The 23,973-nt window shown below is 43.1% G+C and overlaps 1 protein-coding gene across 5 annotated transcripts in view; it reads right to left on the bottom strand.

The window, feature by feature from the left end:
- The window catches only part of ZNF521 (zinc finger protein 521), a 312,082-nt gene that overhangs the window by 7,328 nt on the left and 280,781 nt on the right, over positions 1–23,973 (bottom strand). For all 5 annotated transcript variants that reach the window (XM_027526356.1, XM_027526351.1, XM_027526355.1 and 2 more), the window contains one exon: positions 22,247–22,362. In XM_027526356.1, the coding sequence (XP_027382157.1) occupies positions 22,247–22,362 (116 nt within the window). The remainder of the gene's footprint in view (positions 1–22,246; positions 22,363–23,973) is intronic.

Here is a 23,973-nt window from a genome sequence, read left to right as displayed (position 1 = left end):
AAATGCTAGAATATTGACACAAAGCGAGCTGGGCACCCCTAAGGAAAATTACTCCTTGGATATAATGTAGGCTCGTAACAGCTATTAGAGTACAAAATAAAACCCTCCGGGATCAAACTGACATATACCGCATTCTACCTAGTCCTCAAACATTAGAAGAAATTCTTTGTGAAGGCACTCTCAAGGACAGCATTAAACTGACTTTTGTAGCAATCTGCAACAGCTTTTTGGCTCAGAGCTTTTAGTACTAAATCTCTGGTTTGAATCAATATAAGTACTATATCTTCTACATTAATCAATACATTTGGTTCGATACATGTTCTATTAAATTATACTTTCTAATCAAGATTTTTACATTTCCACCCTCTCTCTTTTTTCCATTCCCAACTTTGTTTGCTAGTAAAACAGTTTTAAGAGTGTAGCCAGCTCATGGAGAGAAGATGTTGGGCGATCTCCCCTCACTGGTTAGAGAAAAAATACAATGGCGAAGAGCAGCCTTTAAACATCTTGATAAGGTTAACGGGATTTGTGAAGGCGATAAATTAACATTTTCAAAGTCCACACAATTACAAAAAGGACTCATAGTTTTAAATTAATTAAAAGTGAATGACTTCAGCTCTGTAAGTACCATTAGAATGTTCTAAAAAATCACCCAAATCATCCACAATACCAATTAGACTCCGTTTCACCATACCAAGGTTTCTCTTGTCCACAAATTATATTACTTTTTAGCTGGGGAAATCTGGGGTAATTGTGTTTTCATGGTCCCTACCTGGTAAAGATCAGGAACCTATACATGGGCATGTGCATTTTGGTGAGATACATTTTGGTGGCTCAGTGGTAAAGAACTTGCCTGCCAGTTCAGGAGTTGCTGGTTTGATTCCTGGGTTGGGAAGATCCCCTAGAGAAGGAAATAGCAACCCATTCCAGTACTCTTGCCTGAGAAATCCCATGGACAGAGGAGCCTGGCAGGCTACAGTCCATGGGGTTGCAAACAGAGTCGGACACGACTTAGCAAATAAACAATAACAACAACGTACTTTTCATGAATATTCTTTAAAAGACAAATATATAATGTTTCCCAAAGTAAAAACTATATTCATAAAATAGATTTTCATGACTGGGGGTGGCTGACTCACAGTTTTCACTTTGGTAGAATTTACTAAAATGAAGTCTGCTCTTGTATTTTGATAAACAGCAATGGAATTTCCCAAACTGTCTGTCATGATATGCTTTTCCTCTCTCTTTAATGCCATGAATGTTGCATTTATGATCATGTTTGCACTGACAGAATTTCCCTCTTTATTTTTTCACATGGTAATGTCATCACCATGAACTTAGAGAGACACTGATGCATTTTCTTTTGACATTTAACAGTTTGCATGGGCTTGGCCTGACATTGCAAAGCATCTTCTGGGTGACACTAAGCTATATTAAAGCAAAAGGTGAAATGGCATCATCAGAAGTGATCAGAAAAATACACGATATTAAAGACAGAAAAGGTTATTAGGTTATTGAATTTGTCCCCTTGCTGGACAAAATTTGTTCTACGAAGTTTACACTCTGGGCTAGTTTTTAATGGTCTTAGCAATGAAATTTCCATCACACCTCCCAGAGGAAACAATTTCACATTCTAATAAACCTCACTGAAGGACATTTTTCTTTTTTGTGTATATTTTTCCTTTGGACATTCATGCTAAAAAAGCCTAGAAAAGGTTGGCCTGAGATAACTCTGAAGCAGGCAGACACTGGCAAGTTTATGAGTTTATGTTCAGAAGCCTTCTTGATCATCTATTTGTAGTAGAAAGTTCTTCTGTCTCATCCAAAGAAACCCAAAAGACAATTCAGTAAGCAGTTTCTTAGTCATTATACAAAAATTCGTCATTCAGTTGCTTTGTTCTAGAGGGAGATTCCTACAAATTAAATGGAAGGCCAGGGAGACCAGGTTTCCCAACCTTAGCAGTAGTGGCTTGTTGGGAGGGACAAATCTTGGCTCCTCTGCACTCTAGGATGTTAGCAGCATCCCTGGCTTTCATCTACAACATGCCGGTTGCACCTTTCCAGTCATGACAGCCAGAAATGTTCTCCCTGGTGCTTTAAATGGTAAAGAATCTGCCTGCATTGCGGGAGACCCAGGTTTGATTCCTGGGTCTGGAAGATCCCCTGCAGAAGGTAATGGCTACTCACTCCAGTATTCTTGCCTGGAGAATTCCATGGACAGAGTCTGGTGGGCTACAGTCCATGGGGTCGCAAAGATTCAGAAACCTCTAGACCTTGCCATATCCCCTGGAGGAAAAAAAATCACCCACAGATGAGGACCACTGTCTGCAGTATTTTGAAAACATACTGAACTTGCCATGCCTGCTTGAGGACACAAGCTAGTCTTCAGTCTCAGTGGCATCTGTTCCCCATCAAATTAAAAAAAAAAAAGGACAGCAAAAGAGACACATATATACCATATGGAACTATACTGCATGACATTTAAAAAATATGTCCAGGGATTTCCCTCGTGGACCAGTGGTTAAGAATCTGCCTTTCAATGCTGGATGTATGGGTTTGATCCTTGGTTAGGGAACTAAGATATCACATGCCAGGGAGCAACTTGTGCAGCCCACACGCCACAAGCAGAGTGAAGCCTGTGCACCGCAGTGAAGATAACGCATGCCACAATTAAGACCTGACACAGCCATAAAATCAACACTGAATATTCACTGGGAGGACTGATGCTGAAGCTGAAGCTCCAATACTTGGGCCACCTGATGTGAAAAGCTGACTCAATGGAAAAGATCTTGATGCTGGGAAAGATGGATGGCAGGAAGAGAAGCGGACGACAGAGGATGAGATGATTGGCTAGCATCACTGACTGAATGGACATGAGTTTGAGCAAAGTCTGGGAGATAGTGAAGGACAGGGAAGCTTGGTGTGCTGCAGTTCACGGGGTCACAAAGAGTTGGACATGACTTAGTGACTGAACAACAACAACAAAATAAAATAAAAATATGGTAGAGAGATCGTGAAAAGGATTGTTTGAAATATATAATAAGTGGCATTGCTTGTATGAATAATCATTTCTCTAAAAATATCCACTTATTCAGCAATTTACTAAGACTTTCCATGTACCATCAGTGAACAAAGGTGGAATATGTGACAATCAATGCTGTTTTAGAAATATTAACAATATAATAAAGTATAAAAGGACCAAAACATTAAGCTGTGGAAATTAATATTTAAGGTATGAAAACAACTCCCTACTCTGAACAACTGCAGAGCCACCATCCCTCATTTGCTGGTTGAGATTCAATAGCAGGAGTTAGCGATGTAAGTGATGCCTCACAGAACTAAAGAAATGGTTTCTAGCAGCATCTGTTCCAACATCCCATTTCATAAATGATGAAATCAAGTCCCAGAGACTTGAAGCCAACTTTCAGGGTCTTATAGCTACTCCATGGCTGAACTGGCTTCTGCGAAGAAGCAACTGGTGAGTGGTACCAGTTCCCATGTTCTAATCCCTGGGCTGGGCTGACTGTGGAGCCCAGACAGATGCTCACCATTAGGGCGCTCACCAGGGACAGGAGGACCAGGTACCATGGATCATAGAGAAAGGGCACCTCACCTCCTGAGCTTAGTTCTTGGAGAAGTCACGCTTGCCTGGAGCTAGAGTGATGATGAGGAAGAGGAGGTTAGAAGACAGAGACAGGCTCCAGGGGGAAGGCAAACAGGAGCCAGGCTGAGAGTCACGGAGTTGGGGGTGACTGATCCCTGGGGGGCTGGAGATCTATCTGGCTGGGCAGGGAGATGGAGGTCACTTCAAACAGAGCTTATTTTCACTAGGTGTGCTGGGAAAGCCAATGGTGGTGAACATCATCTCAAGAATACCCACCTAAAGTAGCCTGAAGAGTTAAAGTGTTAGTTGCTCAGTTGTGTCCAACTCTCTGCAACCCCACGAACTTCAGTCTGCCAGGCTCCTCTGCCCATGGGATTGCCCAGGCAAGAATACTGGAGTGGGTTGCCATTTCCTTCTCTAGAGCATCTTCCTGACCCAGGGATCAAAACCAAGTCTCCTGCATTATGAGCAGATTCTTTACCATCTAAGCCACCAAGGAAGCCAAAGTAGTCTAGCCTGAGTCCAATGTGAGTCTTCAAAAGCATAAGTAAGTTGCATTTTTAAAAGAATGCCATGACCACATTGCTAATATAGACCAATGTCTAGTATTTTGACAAGTAAATATTTCAAAGAAATAAAACAAGCCACCGTGGTCCACCAGCTTCAAAGAGAGACAAATGCTGCTGACAAGTCATACATGCCCAGCGTTAACTTGGTAACAGTTTTGTTTCTCACTTCTCACTTAAAAATGGTAGTGAGATTTCAGTGGCTAGCTGACTCCTATCTGTTTTGCATATAAGACAAGCTTGAAAGTTCCCTTTTTGAGAGAACTGAGAGGAGTGTAACCTATCTACTACATTGAGGAAAAAAAAAAAAAATAATAAGGTGCCGAATTGGAAGAAAAGGCTAAAAAGAGCAAAGGGCAACTGGGAGATACATTAAAAGTACAGTTTATTTTTAAAAGAGAACAATGGGTTGAGCGACCTGTTTACATGCATGGAGCCAACAGAAAATTTAAATCTAACTGTAGAAAGCCAGCAAAAATGAGAGTCCAGAGCTTAAAGATTCTGCTCAGATTCTAGAACTGCAGGATCCCAGTGTATTGTGAGACAGAAGGCTTTGATAGGCAATACAGTCTAATAAGATATTCAGGGATTAAGTCAGTGCTTCACAGACAGATGTGTCCATGTGCCAGTTGTTGCTAAGCTTTAATTTTTTTCCCCCTGTAATGTTTAATTTATCACACTGGCGCTTTCTAAACTAGAACATCTGTAAACAAGGTTAAGAATGACCTCCTTCCAATTTTACATCCATGAACAGTGCCCCTTCTTCGTGCTCTAATTTTAGATACCTTAAAGATAAATAAATCTGTGGAAGGAAGGAAAAAGAAGGCTTGGCTGACACTGAAATGTGTTCATCTTGCGCGAATACAAATTTCCTCTCTGCCTGGCTTCTGGGTGCACACAGCTGACTCAGGATGCTCAAGTTACATTTACTGCACCCCCTTCTGCGCCCCCACCCCACTCCACCCCAGCCCTCCACTGAGTCAAACACAATTAAACAAATTTCTGTTAAATATTCAACAGCTTCCTATAGTAATTAGCAGCAAAGAATCGGAGCTTAAATTGATAATTGCTCAGCAATGTCCTCTTGCAAATGTTACATATTTCCTGCTCCTCCCTTTTCTCTTAGATTTTTGAATCACAGAAGTTTTCTGGTAAAGCGTTCAGTTAGTGAAATGACCCACCATCACACTACTTGGCCCAAGACCTTGCAGTCAGGTTGGGCTATTTGACCGTCAGCGGCAAGTTTCCACCCGCATTGCTTATTTCATTCCTGTTTTTGAAATCCATTGAAAGTTATGTACCTGGAAGCTGTTGGAACAGGGCATTGATTTAAAAACTGACTGGCAGGCTTAGGATTTAAACTCTGGTCCACCAGACGCAAAAGGTCATCTGATTAGAATGGGAAAAGCACAAGGCATAGTCATTTATATTCAAAGGGTAACCTTTGTAGGAAGGAGGAGGAAGCAAGAGCTCTTCCTGCTTTTCCACTTGATATGGACAAGGATTCCCTTCAATCAATTCCCAATAATTATGAAAAACAGTGTCTTGAACTTGGACAAAAAGCAAAAGAAATGCTACTTCCTTGTGTTATTTCTTATTATTAAAAACACTGCCACACTGTCTAGGAGGTAAACTCACAGTGAGAGTAAGTCAACATTTTATAAATCATGAAGAATAACAGAAAACAATCTTTCCTCATCATAAGCCACCAAATACTTGTCTACTAGGGCATGTGCTGTAGTAAATACACATACAAAGAATAGAACTAGGACAGGACAATGTACTGATTTCTGTGTGTGTGTGTGTGTGTGTGTGTGTGTGTGTGTGTGAGTAGCTCAGTTGTGTCCAACTCCACAACCCCATGGACTGTAGCCTGCCAGGCCCCCTTGTCCATGGAATTCTCCAGGCAAGAATACTAGAGTGGGTTGCCATGCCCTTCTCCAAGGGATCTTCCTGACCCAGGGATTGAACCCGGGTCTCTTGCATTGCAGGCATATTCTTTACAGTCTGAGCCACCAGGGAAGTCCAATAATTTCCACAATTAAGCTTCAGAAGGATAAGTGTGTGTGCATATGTGTCGATGTACATACCCATGCCTACACTGGATGTTGGCATGAGCATGTGCCATGGAGCCAGGAGTTACATGCATGCCTGGGTTCTACAGGTGAAACTCCTCATGTTTGCCTTTGATCTTTGGGTCCCCGAGGGCTCATATTCCAGCCTGGAGAATGCAATTAGAAGGAGCCCCAAGTAGGCTTTGTTTTAAATTCTAAGAAAATCCTTTCAAAATACAAATATTTCACAAGCCAAATTCTATTTGGATATCTCTCAGTTTAATTTAAAAAAAAAAAAATCCTCCTTTGAAGAAAGGATAAATAATTCTGCACTCAAGTTTGGTGTGTGTTTTTTTTTTTTTTTAATTTTGCATATTCCCTTTCCTTTCCCCTTTCCCTAAATGTTTTTGTGTACTGGAGAAAGTTTCAAATCCCCTGTCTCCTCCTCCTCTGAAATCATCCCTGCTTATTGGCCAGTGAGCCCAGGCAGGGAGAGAGGACATCAGGAACAGGGCATCTCTCATCCTACATGGAACTTTGTGGTCGTAGATATCCGTGGATTCCCTTTTGCCCCTCATCTCTTCTTGTTCCAGAATCTTTCAGCTCTTCAAATGGCAGAACTATACCCTACCCCTACTCTCTGTCCAAAAGAGCCTGTATTTGCTTCATAAACCCACAGATTACACTCCCATTCTCTTCCCATTTCCTGGGCATCTTTTCTGACACTGCTTCTTGGTCTCTGTGGAACAGTTTCCTCACCCCTCACGGTGCACATAGCTTCTAGAAAGACAGCCCCTTAATTCCCCTACACAAAGATGTGCTGTAGCTATGGTGAGAGTAATCTATAACCCTCACATCCTTATATAATTTGCTACTCCACATTCATTTTAATTCATTACAATGAAGCAATATAATTAAAAAAATAACTCCTTAAAGTGAAGTATTTAACATGATCCTGGAAGGAAGGCAGCTTCCACTATCAGAGGGCCAGGCTGCAGGCACAGTGCACGCTTGTGCAAATTCAAAGGTGAGCTGTAAACAAGCCCGTGCACCAAGGCTCCCGTGCAGAAAGGACCGGGCGGTGGGAGGCCTCATTCTAATCAGTCCTCAAAGGAACCTGCCACACAGAAGTGGCACTTATTCTAATTTAAAGCCCTCATGCTTGGTTCAGTGTTGCAAAATTTATAAAAGAATAACTTCATTAAACCGCCTGGCACTTCAAACACAAATGCAAACCAGCCACAACATAGAAAGAGCTGGACAAGAGGAAAAGAAATATTCCCAGAGTTGTTAGCTTTTCAAATCCTGTCTGCATTTGGGCGCTTCTCTTTCTGAGGATGCGTTTGCCCTGGAATGTTCCTCCACCAGGAATTTCTGCCCCCGGGGTCCTTTACTTCTGTCCTGAGGGCCCGTAAGCCTGCTTAATAACACTTAAAATCACCCAAAGTGCTTGGCAAGACACGCCCCTTGCAGAAATACATCTGGCAGTACCTAAATGAATGCTATTCACTGCTCCTTTCCTGATCTGCAGAAAAGATTGATTCTCAACCTGCCATGATTACAGTTCCCATTTACTTGGGAATATATTTCAGACTAACCTAAGTTGTTGAAAAACTAATGCCCAAACATTTTTTCCCCCTTACCCTCGGTTCTCCAGAAAGCCAGTACTAATAATGGATAAGTGGAAACATTTTGATGAATTCATGCACGACCACGGAGAACAGTTATTGTCACATCCTAAAACATACACTTTTATGGAAAATTCTTTTTCTCCCCTGAATCAAAGAAATGCTACAGAAAATAACTTCAGGCTAGATTCCTAAGCTACAATGCACTTTGTGTCAGAACACACACCATTTCGTGCTGAACTGTCAGCATCCTTCTCCAAATCATTTTTTCAGGGGAGGCAATGAAAAGACGAACCTAGAAGCCTGTGTAAAAACTCAAAACCTCTGAGCAAGTACATGTCACACACAAGCTGGGCTATGTCTTGAGAGCCCGGGGTCTCAATAATGAGGAACAACTTTTCTGTTCAGTGTTTCTCATCACCCAGGTTCAAACATGTGCTAAGATTTTGCTTCAAAGAGAAGACAGTAAGCAATCAAAAGGCTTGCAAATGGTAATCCATGGATGGATAAGAGGTAATGACCTCCGGGTGAAATCTCTTAAGGTGGATCTCTCCAAGGGCAAGTAGCAGAGACTGTTTATCCCAGCTGTCCTTCAGAACTGAGGAATGTTCTTGGTTTTGGTCAGAAGAGAGACCTATTATAGGCTATTCATGCCAGGCTGACTAGAAGACAGATTGACCCAGTAGATGTGAACATTAAAGTTATCACCACAAAAGTGCAGCGTGATGTGTCTCACATTATTCCTATTCCTAGGATAAACAAATACTGAAATTAACACTCCATCATCTTTATAAATGTGTTTTACAGTGCTGAGGGCTCTTTTACATTCACATCATGCAATAGGTTGGAGAAGGTACGTTTGTATTATTTTTCCTCTCCATGAATAAAACAGGGCTAATCAGATGGAATGAATGAGCTAATTCAATTACAGGCAGCTTTTATTATACACTAAAATATGGATTATTGATCTTGTGGAGTCGGCAATGCAGGATGCAAATTCAGTGAGCGAAACCCGCAGATTTGAGTTGGACTGGCCTGTATTCATGCTGAAATCTGCTAGAACTGTTCTCACTTTGGGGGAAAGAAAAAAAAAAAAAAAAAAAAACCTAAAGAAAACAACGCCAACTATTTAGACCCAGGGAACAGATGAAAGGGTAAGTTGGAGGGCCGGCCTAAGAGCCTGAGCAGGGGTCCCGAGAATGGAGGTGAATACCCTGTCAGGTTCCCACAAAGGAGGGAGGAGAAGAGGACCAGCTCTCCGGGCCTGGCTGTGCAGTAGTAAGTGAAAACTTATTTGGGAGCCTGGAATGTACTTCGAAGGCATCTTGCTGCAAATCCAATCAAGTCGAGGAAGAAGAATGGATGCATTGTGGTGGCCCTGCCTGGGTGAGGCGGGCTTGTTTGAAATACAAGCCCGCTGGACTGTCCTAGCAAAATCCTTTTGTCTTTCATCTCTAGGGGGAAAAAAAACGCAGTCGTCAACCCTGGTTAGAAAGAAGGCAGCCCTGAATGTGGGATCACGTGGGAAGCAAGCCCATGGCAGCAAACGGTAAGGGGGAAAGAGAAGGTGAGGTCGGGTATTTCAGTATCTATTGGCACGCCTCTGTCCTGCCTTCCGGCTTCTCAAATACATCTGCCCGAGCCTCCAGGGCCTGTGGCTGCTGTCTGTACTCAGCTCAGTGTGGAGAGAGTGCGGGCCAGACCGGCTCCTGCCTTCTCTGTAAACTTGTCCCAGCTCCTCCCCGCAGAGCCAACACTCTTTCTTTTGACCGGGTTCACATCCTCTCTACCTTTTTATGGGCCGCAGCCCGAGTGCCCCCCACGTGGCAGCACAGACGAAAATAAGCTCTTCTCTCCCTTAAAAAAAAGCCCAGAAACGGGTTCTGTGTTTTGGTAGGCCTCCCTCCAAAGCATAGGTAAACGTCCATGTGTCCTGTTTTCGAACAAGCTTCCAATGAGAGGGAGGAAGAGGGGGGGAAGGCCTAACAATACCACACAAAGTTGCAGACTGTTCGGCTACAGTCCAGAAAATGAATCCAATTTTTCATTCTGTCATTATAAATATTTCATTGCAAATGGTACTGATTTTCTGCAACTGTGGTTAAGCAAAGGGCCTCTGTGTGAATATTTAAGAAAAAAAAAAAAAAAGGTAGAGGAAGACAACGAGGAAGAAGGGAGGGGGCAGTGAAAGGTTAGCAACCAATTAATTTCTTCCTTTAAATGTAAAAGATTCTGGGAGAAATTCAACAGTGATGTAGTGTGTGACTCGGAGAAGAAGAAGAAAAAAAACATTTACTCTGCTCTTCTTCTGACAGTTTCTCATAAAATATCTGCAGTCCATCTATCTTTTAGTACTCTAGGCTCCTCTGGAGAGCAGAAAATGGTGGTTTAAAGCTCTCTTCAGTGCCAGTCTGCAGGAGATTGCTTTCCACAGGACCCCCGCTGATGGAGGCCTAGGGGAAGAGGCCCAGGAGTTATTCAATCAGCCGGAGACTCTGGGGCGGCTGGGGGTCCTTTGAGGGCTGATTAGAAAGCTGCCCTCCTGTTGCCTGCCTCGGAACAGAACGAAATGAGCAGCCTCTTGCTGAGCAGATGCTGCAAGAAGGAATTTCACCTGTCATGGAGTTTGTCAGAATTTCAGGATTTATCTTGGTGCAAAATTAATAAAATACCAACCAGGATTTCAGGCTGACTACTCAGCTGTGTCATCTCCAAGTGATCTTTCACCCAGGAAAACCTGGACAGGGCGCACAGCCAGCTCCCTGCCCTACTTTTCCTTGGGAGGGTGAGCGAGACGATGGGGCGAGCACCAGCCAGACGCCAGGAGGAGATTCGGAACCAATTACACACAAGGCTGAACTTCAGTGTGGGTGCTACTGTCTTAGTGGGTGACCTCTCACCTCGCCTCTGGAGCTGGGACGGCTCTTTGGGTAAGCCCGAGTCTCAAGTAGAGAAAGGCTGTTTTAGCACTGTCTCACACAGGAGGTAGCTCATGGATTCACATCTATTAAATTCATCTGCTGGTGTCCCCGGCCTGGTTTTGCTTTATCTTATTAAAGGAACGCTAACAACGGGCTCTGTTAAGAGCACATATTGTGAAACACTGAACATTCATCTGGGGTCAGCCGTGCTCAAGGAGGTACCCGGTCATCTTTTATTTGCACCCATGCTGGCCTCGTGGCCCATCCCCCTCAGGGCTCCCAGCAGAGTGGGGAGTGGGAATCAGGGAGGGGAAGAGGGAGGCAGCAGCACCGAGGAGCTGGGACAGGGTGGGAATAAACCACTGCCAGCTCTGGACTGCAGAGAGCCTGGGAGTTTGGCCACCTCTGCTCATTCCGCTTCACAAATGACCATGGCTATTTTAGGGGGGTTCTGTAAAGCCCAAGGCTTGACCATATTGAGCTGAGGCTTTGGGTAGCCCCGGGACAATTCCTCTTGTTCTTAGGGTGGCCGGCATCTCCTCACAGAGGGGCTGGTGTGCAGGACTGGGTTGGCCCCTACAGCTGGTCCAAGCCCCTGGACAGAATGGACAAGCATCTCTTCAGATTCAGCTCCGGACTCTGCACTCTGGCTCAGAACAGGATTAACCTGAATTGTCATGTCTACCTTGTGAGGCCTCTCACCATGGACCACACGTGCCCCTTTACTAGCCAGGGACTGGCAGAGCATCCTGGACTACCCTGGAGGTTGCGACTGGTTTAAGGGCACCGCTGCCTCCCCATCCTTTTCTAATCGACATTTTCCAAATGAGACATTTCACCACAGTGGAAGGCGTCCCTTCCAGCTCTTCCACTCGAAACACGATAAGCCTGTTTTGGAGAGTCGCCTTTACAAAGTGGGTAGTAGCCTGACAATATTAATCCCAAGAGATCTCAGGAAAGAGTAAGTAACAGAGAGGAGAGAGAGAGAGCCTGCGCTTGCAAGTGGAGGCACAGATGGTGGGCGGGGACGCAGGGTGCTCGCAGCAGGCTTCGGTGGAGATGCATTAACTCCACAGAGAGATGAGGGCTTCCCACCAGTGCTGTCATGAATTATAACTGAGCACGGGGGTGAGGTCTTAGTGCCTGGCTCACAGCGAATAGACGGTTCTATCTTGCTGCACAAACACCTCTCCCCACTTATAAACTCCCAAGCACAGCAAAGCACACTGCTGATAGCTGATGGTGTCACAGTAGCCTTTTATGTGTCTAGAAGGCGCACGCACTTCACAGATGTGCCCAGTGGTGGAAGTCAGATGATTATAAAATTAAGTCTTGGCAATGAGAAAAAGGAAACCTTTTACGGGTGATTCGGGTTTCCAGCAAGAGATAGTCTATCTGCCAGCTGAGGGGCCGCACCAAAGCCAGAGGAAGCCACTAAAGAAAGCCTGCCGGCTTCCCAGACACGCTGGGTACAAGGGGGAAAGCCTCGCCTCTGCAAACGCTGCCCTCCTCTTTACCAGAAAGTGAAAGCGGGTCCTGGCCAGTGAGCTCCCCGACATCACTCCCTCAATGAAGTTATCAGGGAAGGAGGCCTGTTATGTTAGGCGGTTTAGAATTTCACCACTTTTAAAGGCCTCGTTTACCCTGCCTCTCACTCCCATTTAAAGCCTTGGAGTTGCTGTTCTAAATGACAGCACCAGCGCTTTTAAGCACCACTCTTCTCGCCTGCCACATCGCAGGCTTTCACAGAATCCCGCTCTCTCCCGGATGAGGGTGAACTCGCTCCTTCATAGCTGCAGGGCAGAGCCTGTTAGGAGCTGTAGATTCGCTGCAAATATAACAATAAAGGATACAAATGTGAATTCCCCTTAAAATACACGCTTGGCTCTGAAGCCGCCTGGCCTTAGCAAACTCGATCAAGAACAGCCTATCAATCTTGCTCCAAACGCTCAGCAACAGCTCATTTCATGCGGCCGGCCAAGGGATTGCCACGTCAATGGATCGGAAGGTGCTGGTGTGAATTCTTTGCTCATTTTAGGGGATTGAGCGTTGAAGCCCACGATGACCCTAGCTCTGACTCTAATTGCCACAAGCAGTTGGCTACCGAGGTGGTGTTTTCCAAGAGTCCAATTGAAGTTTGCAAACTGAAAGAGTCTATTCTTGGCATTATGTCTCTGCGAACGTGGAAGAAACTGATCCGCGTGTGGAGCGAACATCTGAAATAGGAACACGTGTGGGGACTTCAAGGTGCCTCCCTGGATTGTAGAATGTTCTAGAGACGTGGAGGTCCAGCTCTTTCCCGGGGATCGGACTACAAAAGCGCCGAGGTGGAGAGCTGTCTTTGTAGGCCAGCCGTGCCCGCAGTTTCTCGTTCCTGATGAGGCAGATCTTCCGGTGCCGTGGCAGCAAGCTGACTTGGCGGCCCAGGAGACAGCAGGGCCAGCAGAGCCCAGCCAAAGCGGAATGTGGCAGAGGTGATGAACATTTCCAGGGGGTGGGGGGGGAGAGGAGGGGGCTGCACACTGGCCGCAGTGCTCTTCAGTACACCCTAGCTGAATGCTCCATAAAGTCGCACTGATGGCAGTTCCGAGATGGCCATCTGTCGTCAACTCTGGGCCAGACAAAAAAATAATGTCATGGCAGATCGCTAACAACAGGGCTGTTGGAGGGAGGGAACGAGTCCTAGAACGGGGAGGTGGTGCTCCATCTTTTAACAGCGAAAACCAGCCGTCGATAGGAACATCGAGAAATTAATGGATGGAGAATTTTTAAAAACTGAGCTGGGGTGCCGTAGAAACGATTCAAATGTAAATAAAGTGGTTTTCCGCTTATTGGCCGAGACCTCTGTTGCTCTTCCTTTGGTCCTATTAACTGCTTGATTCTTGAAAATCTGATGAGCCGGACACATGGTGAAGTGGTGAGGGCCAAACTCAGAAAAAGGTGAGCCCAGGTTGTGCCTCCAAGCATGCATACACAGATTAGGCATTTATTGGTACAAAACGGGTAATTGAAAATGCATTCACTCATTGAGTCCAAATGAGTTCATTGTGACAGTCCTGCTTATCCATCTTTCTGGATGGATGTTTGCTTAATTTCTAGGTGCAGTTTTATTAAAACAGAATAAAACTACCTCATCTTTAGATGCATTGTGAATGTTATAAAATTTTAAACTCCCTTCTTTACTCAAGAAAAACCCCAGCTTTTTGCTACTGCTTAGATGACAGGAAGAGAGGGGATGCAGGGTGGGAGGAGAGGGGTGAGAGAGAGAGAAGTAAACAGTCAAACCGAGGTGAGCGGTGCCCTATTTCTTTGTCCTATATGATTAACTTTCTACCTTCAATGGTAAGGCCAATCAATCCTGATTGAATTATCCAATATTAACAGCTGAAAGTGATCAAAAGTAATGGTGAAAACACAGCTCCAATCAATAAATCAATGCAAACGATTGGGTTCCTGGAGATCGGATCAAATAAAAGAGATAGATCAATTTAACCACTGGGCAAATTAAGTGGAAGCTGCTGTAGCACCAATTTACTTCAAAGGCCCCGAAGGCCCACAAAGCAGAGAAAGGAGGTGGTGGGGAAGTGGACCAGTTCCAGAACCACATGTTCACTGGACATGATTTACACTCCTGCAGACTTCCGCGTCTGTAAGGTGGTTTAAGGACTGTGATTTTGGCCCCGAGAACAAGAGAAACACAGAGGTCCAATGGATGGAGGAAGTGGAGAGCGAAGGTGGCAGGTGCAGGCCACCCAGGAAGAGGCAGGACGTATGTCCTTATGTCTCTTCCCACCCCCCACACTGACTCTCCTCTCCCCAGTGATCAATATGGAACCTGGCTATGGCGGGCCAGACGCAGTGATGGGCAGTTCTTTCCAATCTGAGGGTCCCAAAGGGACACCGAATGATAAGAGGCAAAGCAGAACAGGGTTCTGAGTCTTCCAGTTGGCTGTGGGTACTATGCTGCTAAGTCGCTTCAGTCGTGACCCTAGGGAGTGTAGCCCGCCAGGCTCTTCTGTCCGTGGACTTCTCCAGGCAAGAATACTGGAGTGGGTTGCCAAGCCCTCCTCCAGGGGATCATCCCTACTCAGGGATCGAACCCACATATCTTACATCTCCTGCACTGGCAGGTGGGTTCTTTTACCACTAGTGCCACCTGGGAATAATGAAAGCTAGTTCAAGCTCTGTTAGAAATAGAAACAGAGCAATGGAAAACAACAGAAAAGTTGTGAGGAGTATGGGGGGAGGTGCACAGTTTTAAAGGCACTTCTTATAGAAGTTCTGTGAGCAGTAACACACACTTTTTCACCTCTCCTGTTAGCAAAAGAGAATTTCCACCTGACCCAGAGAAAAAAATGAAAACAAAACAAAACTAAAATAAATCTTTCCCCACACCACGCTTCAATCCTACCCTGTCTTATGTAAAGGGGCCAGATAAAACTTTTTGTTTTGGCCACTTATCTCTAATTTGGAAAGAGAGCAGGAAGAAGGGTAGGGTTTTGAAATAACGTTTCTGAAAGCAAATTTAATGTTCAGTTTTCCCATTGTGTGCTAAAAGGAAAAAATAAAAATAAAAAGAAGCTCAAGGCTCTTACATCCCTTGAAAAACATGAAGGCTTAAATATAAGAATTTTTACCTGGAAACCAATTAACATGAAACTATGTCAAGGTATGATTAATTGGGAAATTATTCCAGTGAACTAGAACAGACAAGTAAGGAAACAGGACATGTCTGGGATCGAGGTTTTATTTCCAGGTAATGATGGATCTGGAGTTTGTTTACTGAGGTCAGCGAGAGGGAGCAGGGAGAGGACCCAGGAATCAGAGCTCCTCCAAGGCCTCTCCCCTCTCACACTTGGCACTGAGGGCTTAGCATCAGCTACTCCATTGCACTCTCAGGACCCTGGAAACTGGGCGCAATGCTTTGTTGTTTCCTATATGCCCATTTTTGGAGAAGGCAATGGCACCCCACTCCAGTACTCTTGCCTGGCAAATCCCATGGACGGAGGAGCCTGGTAGGCTGCAGTCCATGGGGTCGCACAGAGTCAGACATGACTGAAGCAACTTAGCAGCAGCAGCAGCACATGCCCATTTTACCGATGATAAAACCAAGGCTCAGAGGCCATCGCTTGTAAGGAACAATGACCAAAATCAAACTCTGGTGATTGTTCTCTGTATTTCATGCCCTCTTCCCTTACACTAAGATGCCTATAGAGAAATCAAAGCAAAATAAAACAAATGGGAAAAACCCCATAAAAGCCATTTTTAAAATAATCATTATTTGAGATTTTTATGGATGGTGACCTCTCTTACATTCACAGATATCAAAATCATATCCGTCCTTCAAAACCAGCTTGAATGCCTCCCACGTGATGGCTTTCTCGATTATCCCAGCTGGAGAATAAACATCTTCTCTTGGAATACTTAGAACTATTTATTACACATTACCTCATGTGAACATTAATCATATGCAAATCTTATCTTTTCTAGTAGACAATAAAGATGATATATTCCTAATTATTTTTGATATGTCATAGAGAGCTTGGGGCCATGGTAAATTTAAAATGATAAAATTATATTTTTATAAAGATTTTAAATCAATAAATATATATATTTTAACCAAATAATGGCACAGGGGATGATAGCAATCTATAGTATGGCATCTGTGGTTGGGCTGTTAACAAGGACATTTTTTTAAGGTTCACTTAAAAAAAAAAAATACGTTCAACCTTCTATTTTTAGTTTTATTTTTGGCCAGGCCATGCAGCTTGTAGGATTTTAGTTCCCTAAGCAAGGGTGGATCCCATGGCCCCTGCAGTGAAGGTGTGGAGTCGTAACCACTGGACCACCAGGGAAACCCCAACAAGGACCTTTAAATGCCTCAACATGTGTTACTTAATACTTTGAGGCATGGACCTGTATAACAATTATTAAAAGGCTGGTTTAGGTACAGCGCTAAGTCAGTGAGTTGACAGTCGGCCACGTGGCAGCCACACTTCAGTGCTGTGCTGCTGTCCTGTGCTTCCCACCCCTTTGGAGTAATTCATTTTTCTTTCAGAAATATGACCATAAAACTTGAGCAACAATTAGGCTGTGGTGTGAAAAATATCCATCAAACTCAGGTTGATTTGGTGGGAAAGTGATTCGAGAAGCCAACCAAACAGCTGTAGAGACCATTATGTATTTAAACTTCAGTGGTATCTGAAAGTCTTGGTGTATCCCTCAGAATGTCAAATCACTTCTGTATTTTCTATGTGGAAAATACTGCATCCATGGACTAATGAAGAAAAGCTCAAGTATCAGAATAATCTTTGACTCAAAAGAAACTTAATACCAGAAATCTCAGAGCCTCAAGTTCGATTAGGCCAATTCCCTCTCTTCCAACCACCGGAATTCCCTCCAAGTCCATTACATTCATGACATGATGCTTCAGAGAACTTTCTATGGGGACCCATTGGAAGAGGATGGTTTGATCACTGCCACTGAATTGTAGCTTTTCTAGAGGCACCAATGAAACAGTAATTACTGTATTGAAAGAAAGTGGCCTATTCAACAGAATTTTTACAAACACACCACTTGCTCACACCTGTATAAACCATTCTGGATACAAATATGCATTGTAGGATATTATTCTTGGACCATACTATTCTCTCAAAGCAGCTTCCTTAAGTTTTGCAGGAAAAGTTTTGAGGTCTATTAGGAAAACATGTGAAACATTCGACATATTCATTTGCTTTTAAAATAACAAAATGTTAAGTTAGTTCAAATAATGCACTCTTATTCCAAAGCACATCTTCCCGACCAGCATGCTAGGCGGCCCCTGAAGTATATTAGAATTCCTTGCAAGAAGGGAGAAAAACTCCACTGGAAGAAAATGATGATATCCTGCCAGGAATTACACATTACAATTCTCTGGACTGGCATTTGGAACTTCTGGTCAGAAAGGATTCAGGGTCATGCGAAGACAATAGCTTCCACACTGGCAAGCCCTAGATGGAGTGTTCATAGAAACAGATGTTGCGTCTTGCTTAATCTGAAAAGCAACTGTGGTCTGTAATGTCAAAGGATGACACTTGAGTCCTTCATTCCTAAAGATGGAAGTGTATTATGAGGAACTATCTGAATTCTGACTAGTACTGTAGGTGATGTTAATGAAAACAACACATCTCCGTGGGTGTATGTGTAAGACTTCATACTCAACAAAGCACTTCTATCCTTAAAAAGATGTTTTTCTGTTTTCAAATAGGTATAAACAGTGAAAGAAATGTAAATTGTTTATTATGGTCAGTAAATCATTTATGCACCATGACCACAGTGGTGTGTGTGCTAATTTACTTCAGTCGTGTCTGACTCTTTGTGACCCTGTGGACTGTAGCCCGCCAGGCTCCTCTGTCCATGGGACTTCCCAGGCAAGAATACTGGAGTAGACTGATGTGCCCTTGGCCAGGGGATCTTCCCCACCCAGGAATCGAACCCATGTCTCTTAGGTCTCCTGTGTTGCTAGGCAAGTTCTTTACCACTAGCACCATCTGGGAAGCCCAACCACAGTGATGTTCCTGGGCAATTCTGTAAAATTACCCTATTCATCTGACTCTAAAATAAGAGCCAAATAGACTATATGCTTTCCACTTGCCAATCTCCAGTTCTTGGGCATTGCATTTGGTTTATAAAATGCCTCTTGTGAAAAATCCTCCTCTCTGAACTTTAGTGGCATAAAAAAAGTAGATGCGTTTAAGTGGTATGACATGGGCCAATTTTAAAATCTCTTAATTTTCCATACCAAGCAATGAAATACTGTGGGCTGGTAAAAGGGCCCCCATTTCTGCTCGGTTATTATTTAGGTTACTGATCTTATTTTCTCTTGTCACCTCAATTTCAACTGATTTCCCCCCTTATTCTTAGAAATTAATAAAACTGTATTTTTTAGTATACTTTATTCTCTATATAGAAACTAAAAGAAATTAATATTTTAAAGTCATATTAACGCCATCCTCTAAGCACAGGTGTGAAGTGATGTGGGAATGAAGACAAACGCACAGAACTATGAGCCCCTAAGTTTAAATCATAAAAATCCAAAAGGTCTCAAGAAAAAGTAAGCTCTGATATTTTCCTTAATGTATTGAAATTAAAAGCCACTGTTACTACTGAAGAGTTTAGAAAACAGATCTACATAGATATTTCAATGACTGTGGATACTAGCTTTGTAATAATGATCACACATTAACTATAAATACTGTTTTATCGAAGGAGTGATACACATTTTGAGCCTGAGTATTTGCATCAAGGCCAGATATGTATGATTCTGAGGTGGGGTTACAAAAGTAAGTGTACAGCTTCGGATTGTGAAAGAAGTCTTATTTTGGCTCAGATCACAATGTGAATGAATGAGTCAGAGGTGTTTTGAGAGATGTTTGACCTCATAAGGTCATAAAGACTCAAAGACTGAGTTCTGTGTTCTATACCACGTCTTCTACACTAGCGGTTCTCAAAGTGTGGCTCGGGGACCTCCGAGGGTCTCCTAGACCCTTGCGGGGAGTCTGTGAAGTCAAGACTACTTTCATAATAACATTAAAACACTGTTGGCCCCTTACGCTCTTGTTATCTCATGAGCATACAGTGGCATTTTCTAAGGGCTACTTGACATGTGAACATACAATTTCTCTGACAGCTAATAGAACCACAGATTTGTGTATTTTTGTGTTTCAAATGTTTCTCGATTTCTAATATGGAAAATATCAATACATAATGTGAGTGTGCGTAGTTGCTAAGTCGTGTTGGACCCTTTGTGGCCCCATGGACTGGAGCCCACCAGGCTCCTCTGTCCATGGAATTCTCCAGGCAAGAATACTGGAGTGGGTTGCCATTTCCTACTCCTGGGGGTCTTCCTGACCCAGGGATCGAACCCACTTCTCCTGCGCCCTCTGCATTGGCAGGTGGATTCTTTACCACTAGCGCCACTTGGGAAGGCCCTCAGTATACAGTAACCCATGTAAATCAAAGTGCTTTGTGGTCTTCAATAATTTTTAAGTGTCACGGCATCCTGCTATCAAAGAGGTAGAGAACCCCTGGTCTATACACTAATGGAAAGACTGTACAGTGTACAGTCCATGGAACTCCAAAATATACTATGAAAGAAACCTGGAGCCCCAGAGAATGTGTTTAATTGCTTACTTCTGTCTGCTAGCCAATGTGCCACATGTCACCACTGCCAGAGTGTGGGGTTGTTTTAATGAAAGACACTGAAGTGGCCACCAGGTCAGTAGTGTTGTTGTTTAGTTAGTAAGTCATATCCCACTCTTTTGCGACCCCGTGGACGGTAGCCCGCCAGGTTCCTCTGTCCATGGGATTTCCCAGGCAAGAAAACTGAAGTGGGTTGCCATTTCCTTCTCCAGGGGGGTCTTCCCGACAAGGGATCAAACTCGAATCTCTGGCTTGGCAGGCAGATTCTTTACCACTGGAGAAGGCAATGGCACCCCACTCCAGCACTCTTGCCTGGAAAATCCCATGGACGGAGGAGCCTGGTAGGCTGCAGTCCACGGGGTCATGAAGAGTAGGACACGACTGAGCGACTTCACTTTCACTTTTCACTTTCCTGCACTGGAGAAGGAAATGGCAACCCACTCCAGTGTTCTTGCCTGGAGAATCCCAGGGACGGGGGAGCCTGGTGGGCTGCCCTCTCTGGGGTCGCACAGAGTTGGACACGACTGAAGCGACTTAGCAGCAGCGGCAGCAGCAGAGCCACCTGGGAAGCCCACTCAGTTAGGGTTAGGGTTAGCATTAGAATCTACAAAAGTGAACTTGTTCCAAACTTTCCCCCAAGAATACTAGCAGGAAGCCAGAATCTCTACAACTTTGATTTTAAACTATTAGGAATTCTGCTTCACAGTTTACATATTAATTAACAGCATCATTAGGCATACTGCCCATATCTTTTAAAATCAACACAAAGGACTTACCCTTCCATACATACTGCAATAAGAATATTATGTTTTCCAATAGAAATGCAGGTTATTTTAATGACATGTACTTTTAAATAATAGTCTAACTTGGTCTATCTTCTGTATCCAACGCACAAACACATGACGGAGTAGAATTCTTTTTTTTGCAGTGATGAAAAGTCTATAGCAACTTTAAGTCTGGTGCATTGACTCATCATAACTAAATGACATCACCCATTCTTTCAGAGATTTTTTATCTTACGTCTTTATTTGCTATGTGTTCACTGATAGGATAAAAACTGAGATGTTATCAACAAACTATAAATTCCTTATTTTGATACAAAATTCACATAAATATGGCTTCCCTACAGCCCAAGGAACTCTAAAGCTGCCCTGGGGTCCACAGCGCGGGATGGGAGATGAAGAAGTGGGTGGGGCTTTGGGTCCCTTACTCCTACCTCAACTATGTCAACCACATCAGACCCTCTTCTGGTTATTTAGGGAATTTGATACCAAAGGAAAAAACATCATCCTTACCCTATTTCAGTCTAAATAACTTTACGGTTAATAATAATCCTCACAATAATGAAATAACTGGATTCTAATTCATTCTCCTCCAAAGGCACCAATGAGATTTAATTAAAAAAAAAGTATTACTCTTATATCATTCCATCTGAAAAATGAGGATATATATTAGACCCATTTTTCTCAGATGAAGTAAGAAGAAAAAAACATTTATTTTCCTTATAATAAGTGACATTTCTGGGTTAGGATCCAGGTCTCTGACTGATACCAGCCTATTGTTAAGAATAATCAAATTGACCAAACATTTCTATTCTATTTTAGAGTTTATACCCCATATTCAGAGCTTTTATTTAATTTTACCTAACAACAGGCCTATGAATGTTACATCTGTCTATCATTTTCTTCACATCCGAGGTCCAGTCACATCCGAGGTTCAGAAACATTATTGACAAGCACAAGGTCACACATTTTGCAAGATTCAAAGCTAACATCTTTGGGTACCAAAATTTGTACCCAAAGGCTGCCACTAAATAATAATGATTCCATCCCGTTAAGCAGAAGAAACATATTGGACAAGAGTATATCTTCTTTCCTCTCTTCCCTTCTCCCTTCCAATTTTAAGCCCCTCAGGACAACAATAACCTGGACATCCAGCCAGCTTGAAGCCCAGTGGGAACAGAACATGAATAAAACAGGGTTTGGGAGAATGGGCCTTGACGAACGAGGTGAATGATCCCACAGTCCAATAAACCTGACCCTGCAGTCTATCACACTGGGTCAGAAGGTCCAATTATAGGTCTGTTCTAGTTCTTTTTATGATTGACAGCAGCCAGAGGCAAAATGACTTTGGTGTCTGTTAATCCAGCCTCTAATTTTCCCTTTGCCCCAATCCATACACAGCATCATGGTGGCCAGGGTGAGTGATACGGTGAATCCAGACTTAAAATGCCCTTGTTTCCTATAAGTAGAGCGACTGCGTTCAATGCCAGGCCTCCCCATGGGGACATTACCTGCAGCTCTGTTTGGAAGAAAAACTTCTGTGGACATTGTGTGCAGTCGTAGATCTTGTCTTCTTGTCCATGGGCAGAGAAAATATGCTGCTGCAACTTGTTTGCTTGAACAAACACTGAAACGATAAAAGGAGAGTGAACTGGGGGTTATTTTCATTCCAAAATGCCCTCCGTTGATGGCTCCCTGTGAACAGCGGCAGAGGAATGGACTGAATGGAGTGCCTTCTGGGTGTGACCACTGCCAGGGTCCAGGGGAGAGCAACGTCACACATGCTTAGGGGTTGGGTCTCTGGCTTTTGTTAAGATGCACTCTACCGAGCACCTATTTCAACACAAACAGCTCCAAAGTAAAGGTTTATCGTGGCCCTGCTCCCCATAAATCTTTTAAAATGAAAATTGTCAAACGCACAGCACTGTCTGAACAGAAATGACTCTTATTTCTCAGCAACCCACAGGTTACAAAATCATAGATGCCAAAACCCAGTTTATTGCATTTGCCTAAAGTTACAGCTAGCAAACAGTTCTCTATTTAAATGTGTTAATGCTAAAAATGATATCCCACAGCTACTCTGGGGCACTGTCTATAAATGTGAAACAGAACGGCAGGTAAATTCTCTTTGGATACTTTAAGATCAACTCAGCCTACACATGGAATGCAAGGGTTTCAATAATATAAACATGTTCAATTTTAATGACTACAAAACAAGGCCCTAAGACTGTGTAACAGTTTACCTAGGAGACATACTATTAATAATTAAATTGTATATGCCAGAGGCAGTGTTTGGGTTGGGAGAACTGACTTCTGATGGATGCCTGGTGTACTGTGACCTAAAAAAGTTTGCATCTACAATATTAATCTGTATAGGCAGGGAAAGGATTTATTAAAGATGTTGGCATTTGACTTTGACTCTATTCTAATCATTAAAATTATTCTAATTGCCAGCCAACCTAAAATATTAGAATATTGTTCTTGTGAGTCATACATTTTAATCATATTTCTCATTATTTTAAACATCTATCAGATTTCTTCTTGCACTTAACATGCTTTATATTGGAAGAGGTTTTTTTTGTTTTGTTTTGTTTCTAAAATTACTTCAAGATACACTAAACAATTTAGGTCTGTCAGCGCAGGAAAAGCAGACCATTCATGATTAATGCATTTTTGTCTTTTACCTACATCAACCCAAAGAAATGGGGTTTTGATACTGATTTGCAATGAATCTCCATCTAACATAGCACATTTTATGAGGCTCCCAGCCATAACATGAAGGAGCTATTTTATTAGGGGTCTTAATCATGAAGAGATCTATGACCAGTCCTCCTTAGGAAGACTTACTATGAACTTTTATAAAGAAGCCAGACTCCTGATGCATTGTATCTTTAGACAAATACTATGTTATAGTAAAAACACATATATATATTTTAAATAATAAGTTGGAGGAATCAAAAAATAGTTCCAAAAGAAGGAGTGGCCGAATGGGATGCAAGTACTGAATGAAGGAGCCTCACGGGCAAATGGTAAAGACAGAACCACCAACACAGTCTGGTAGTATTTCACTGGAACATAGCCTTTCACTTTTGATTTAATTACAGGACAGAAATCTACAGGCTGAATGCAGTGAAGGTTAATAATCAATGCTTTGGAATTTTGCTCCACAAACCAAGAAGGTGGTTTTAAGAGAAGGATATATTTTTGTTTTGTTTTGCTTTTTCTGACAAATAAGAAG

This window comes from Bos indicus x Bos taurus, chromosome 24 (assembly GCF_003369695.1).
Source record: "Bos indicus x Bos taurus breed Angus x Brahman F1 hybrid chromosome 24, Bos_hybrid_MaternalHap_v2.0, whole genome shotgun sequence".
NCBI lineage: Eukaryota > Metazoa > Chordata > Mammalia > Artiodactyla > Bovidae > Bos > Bos indicus x Bos taurus.
This window is presented reverse-complemented; position numbering and strand designations above follow the sequence as displayed.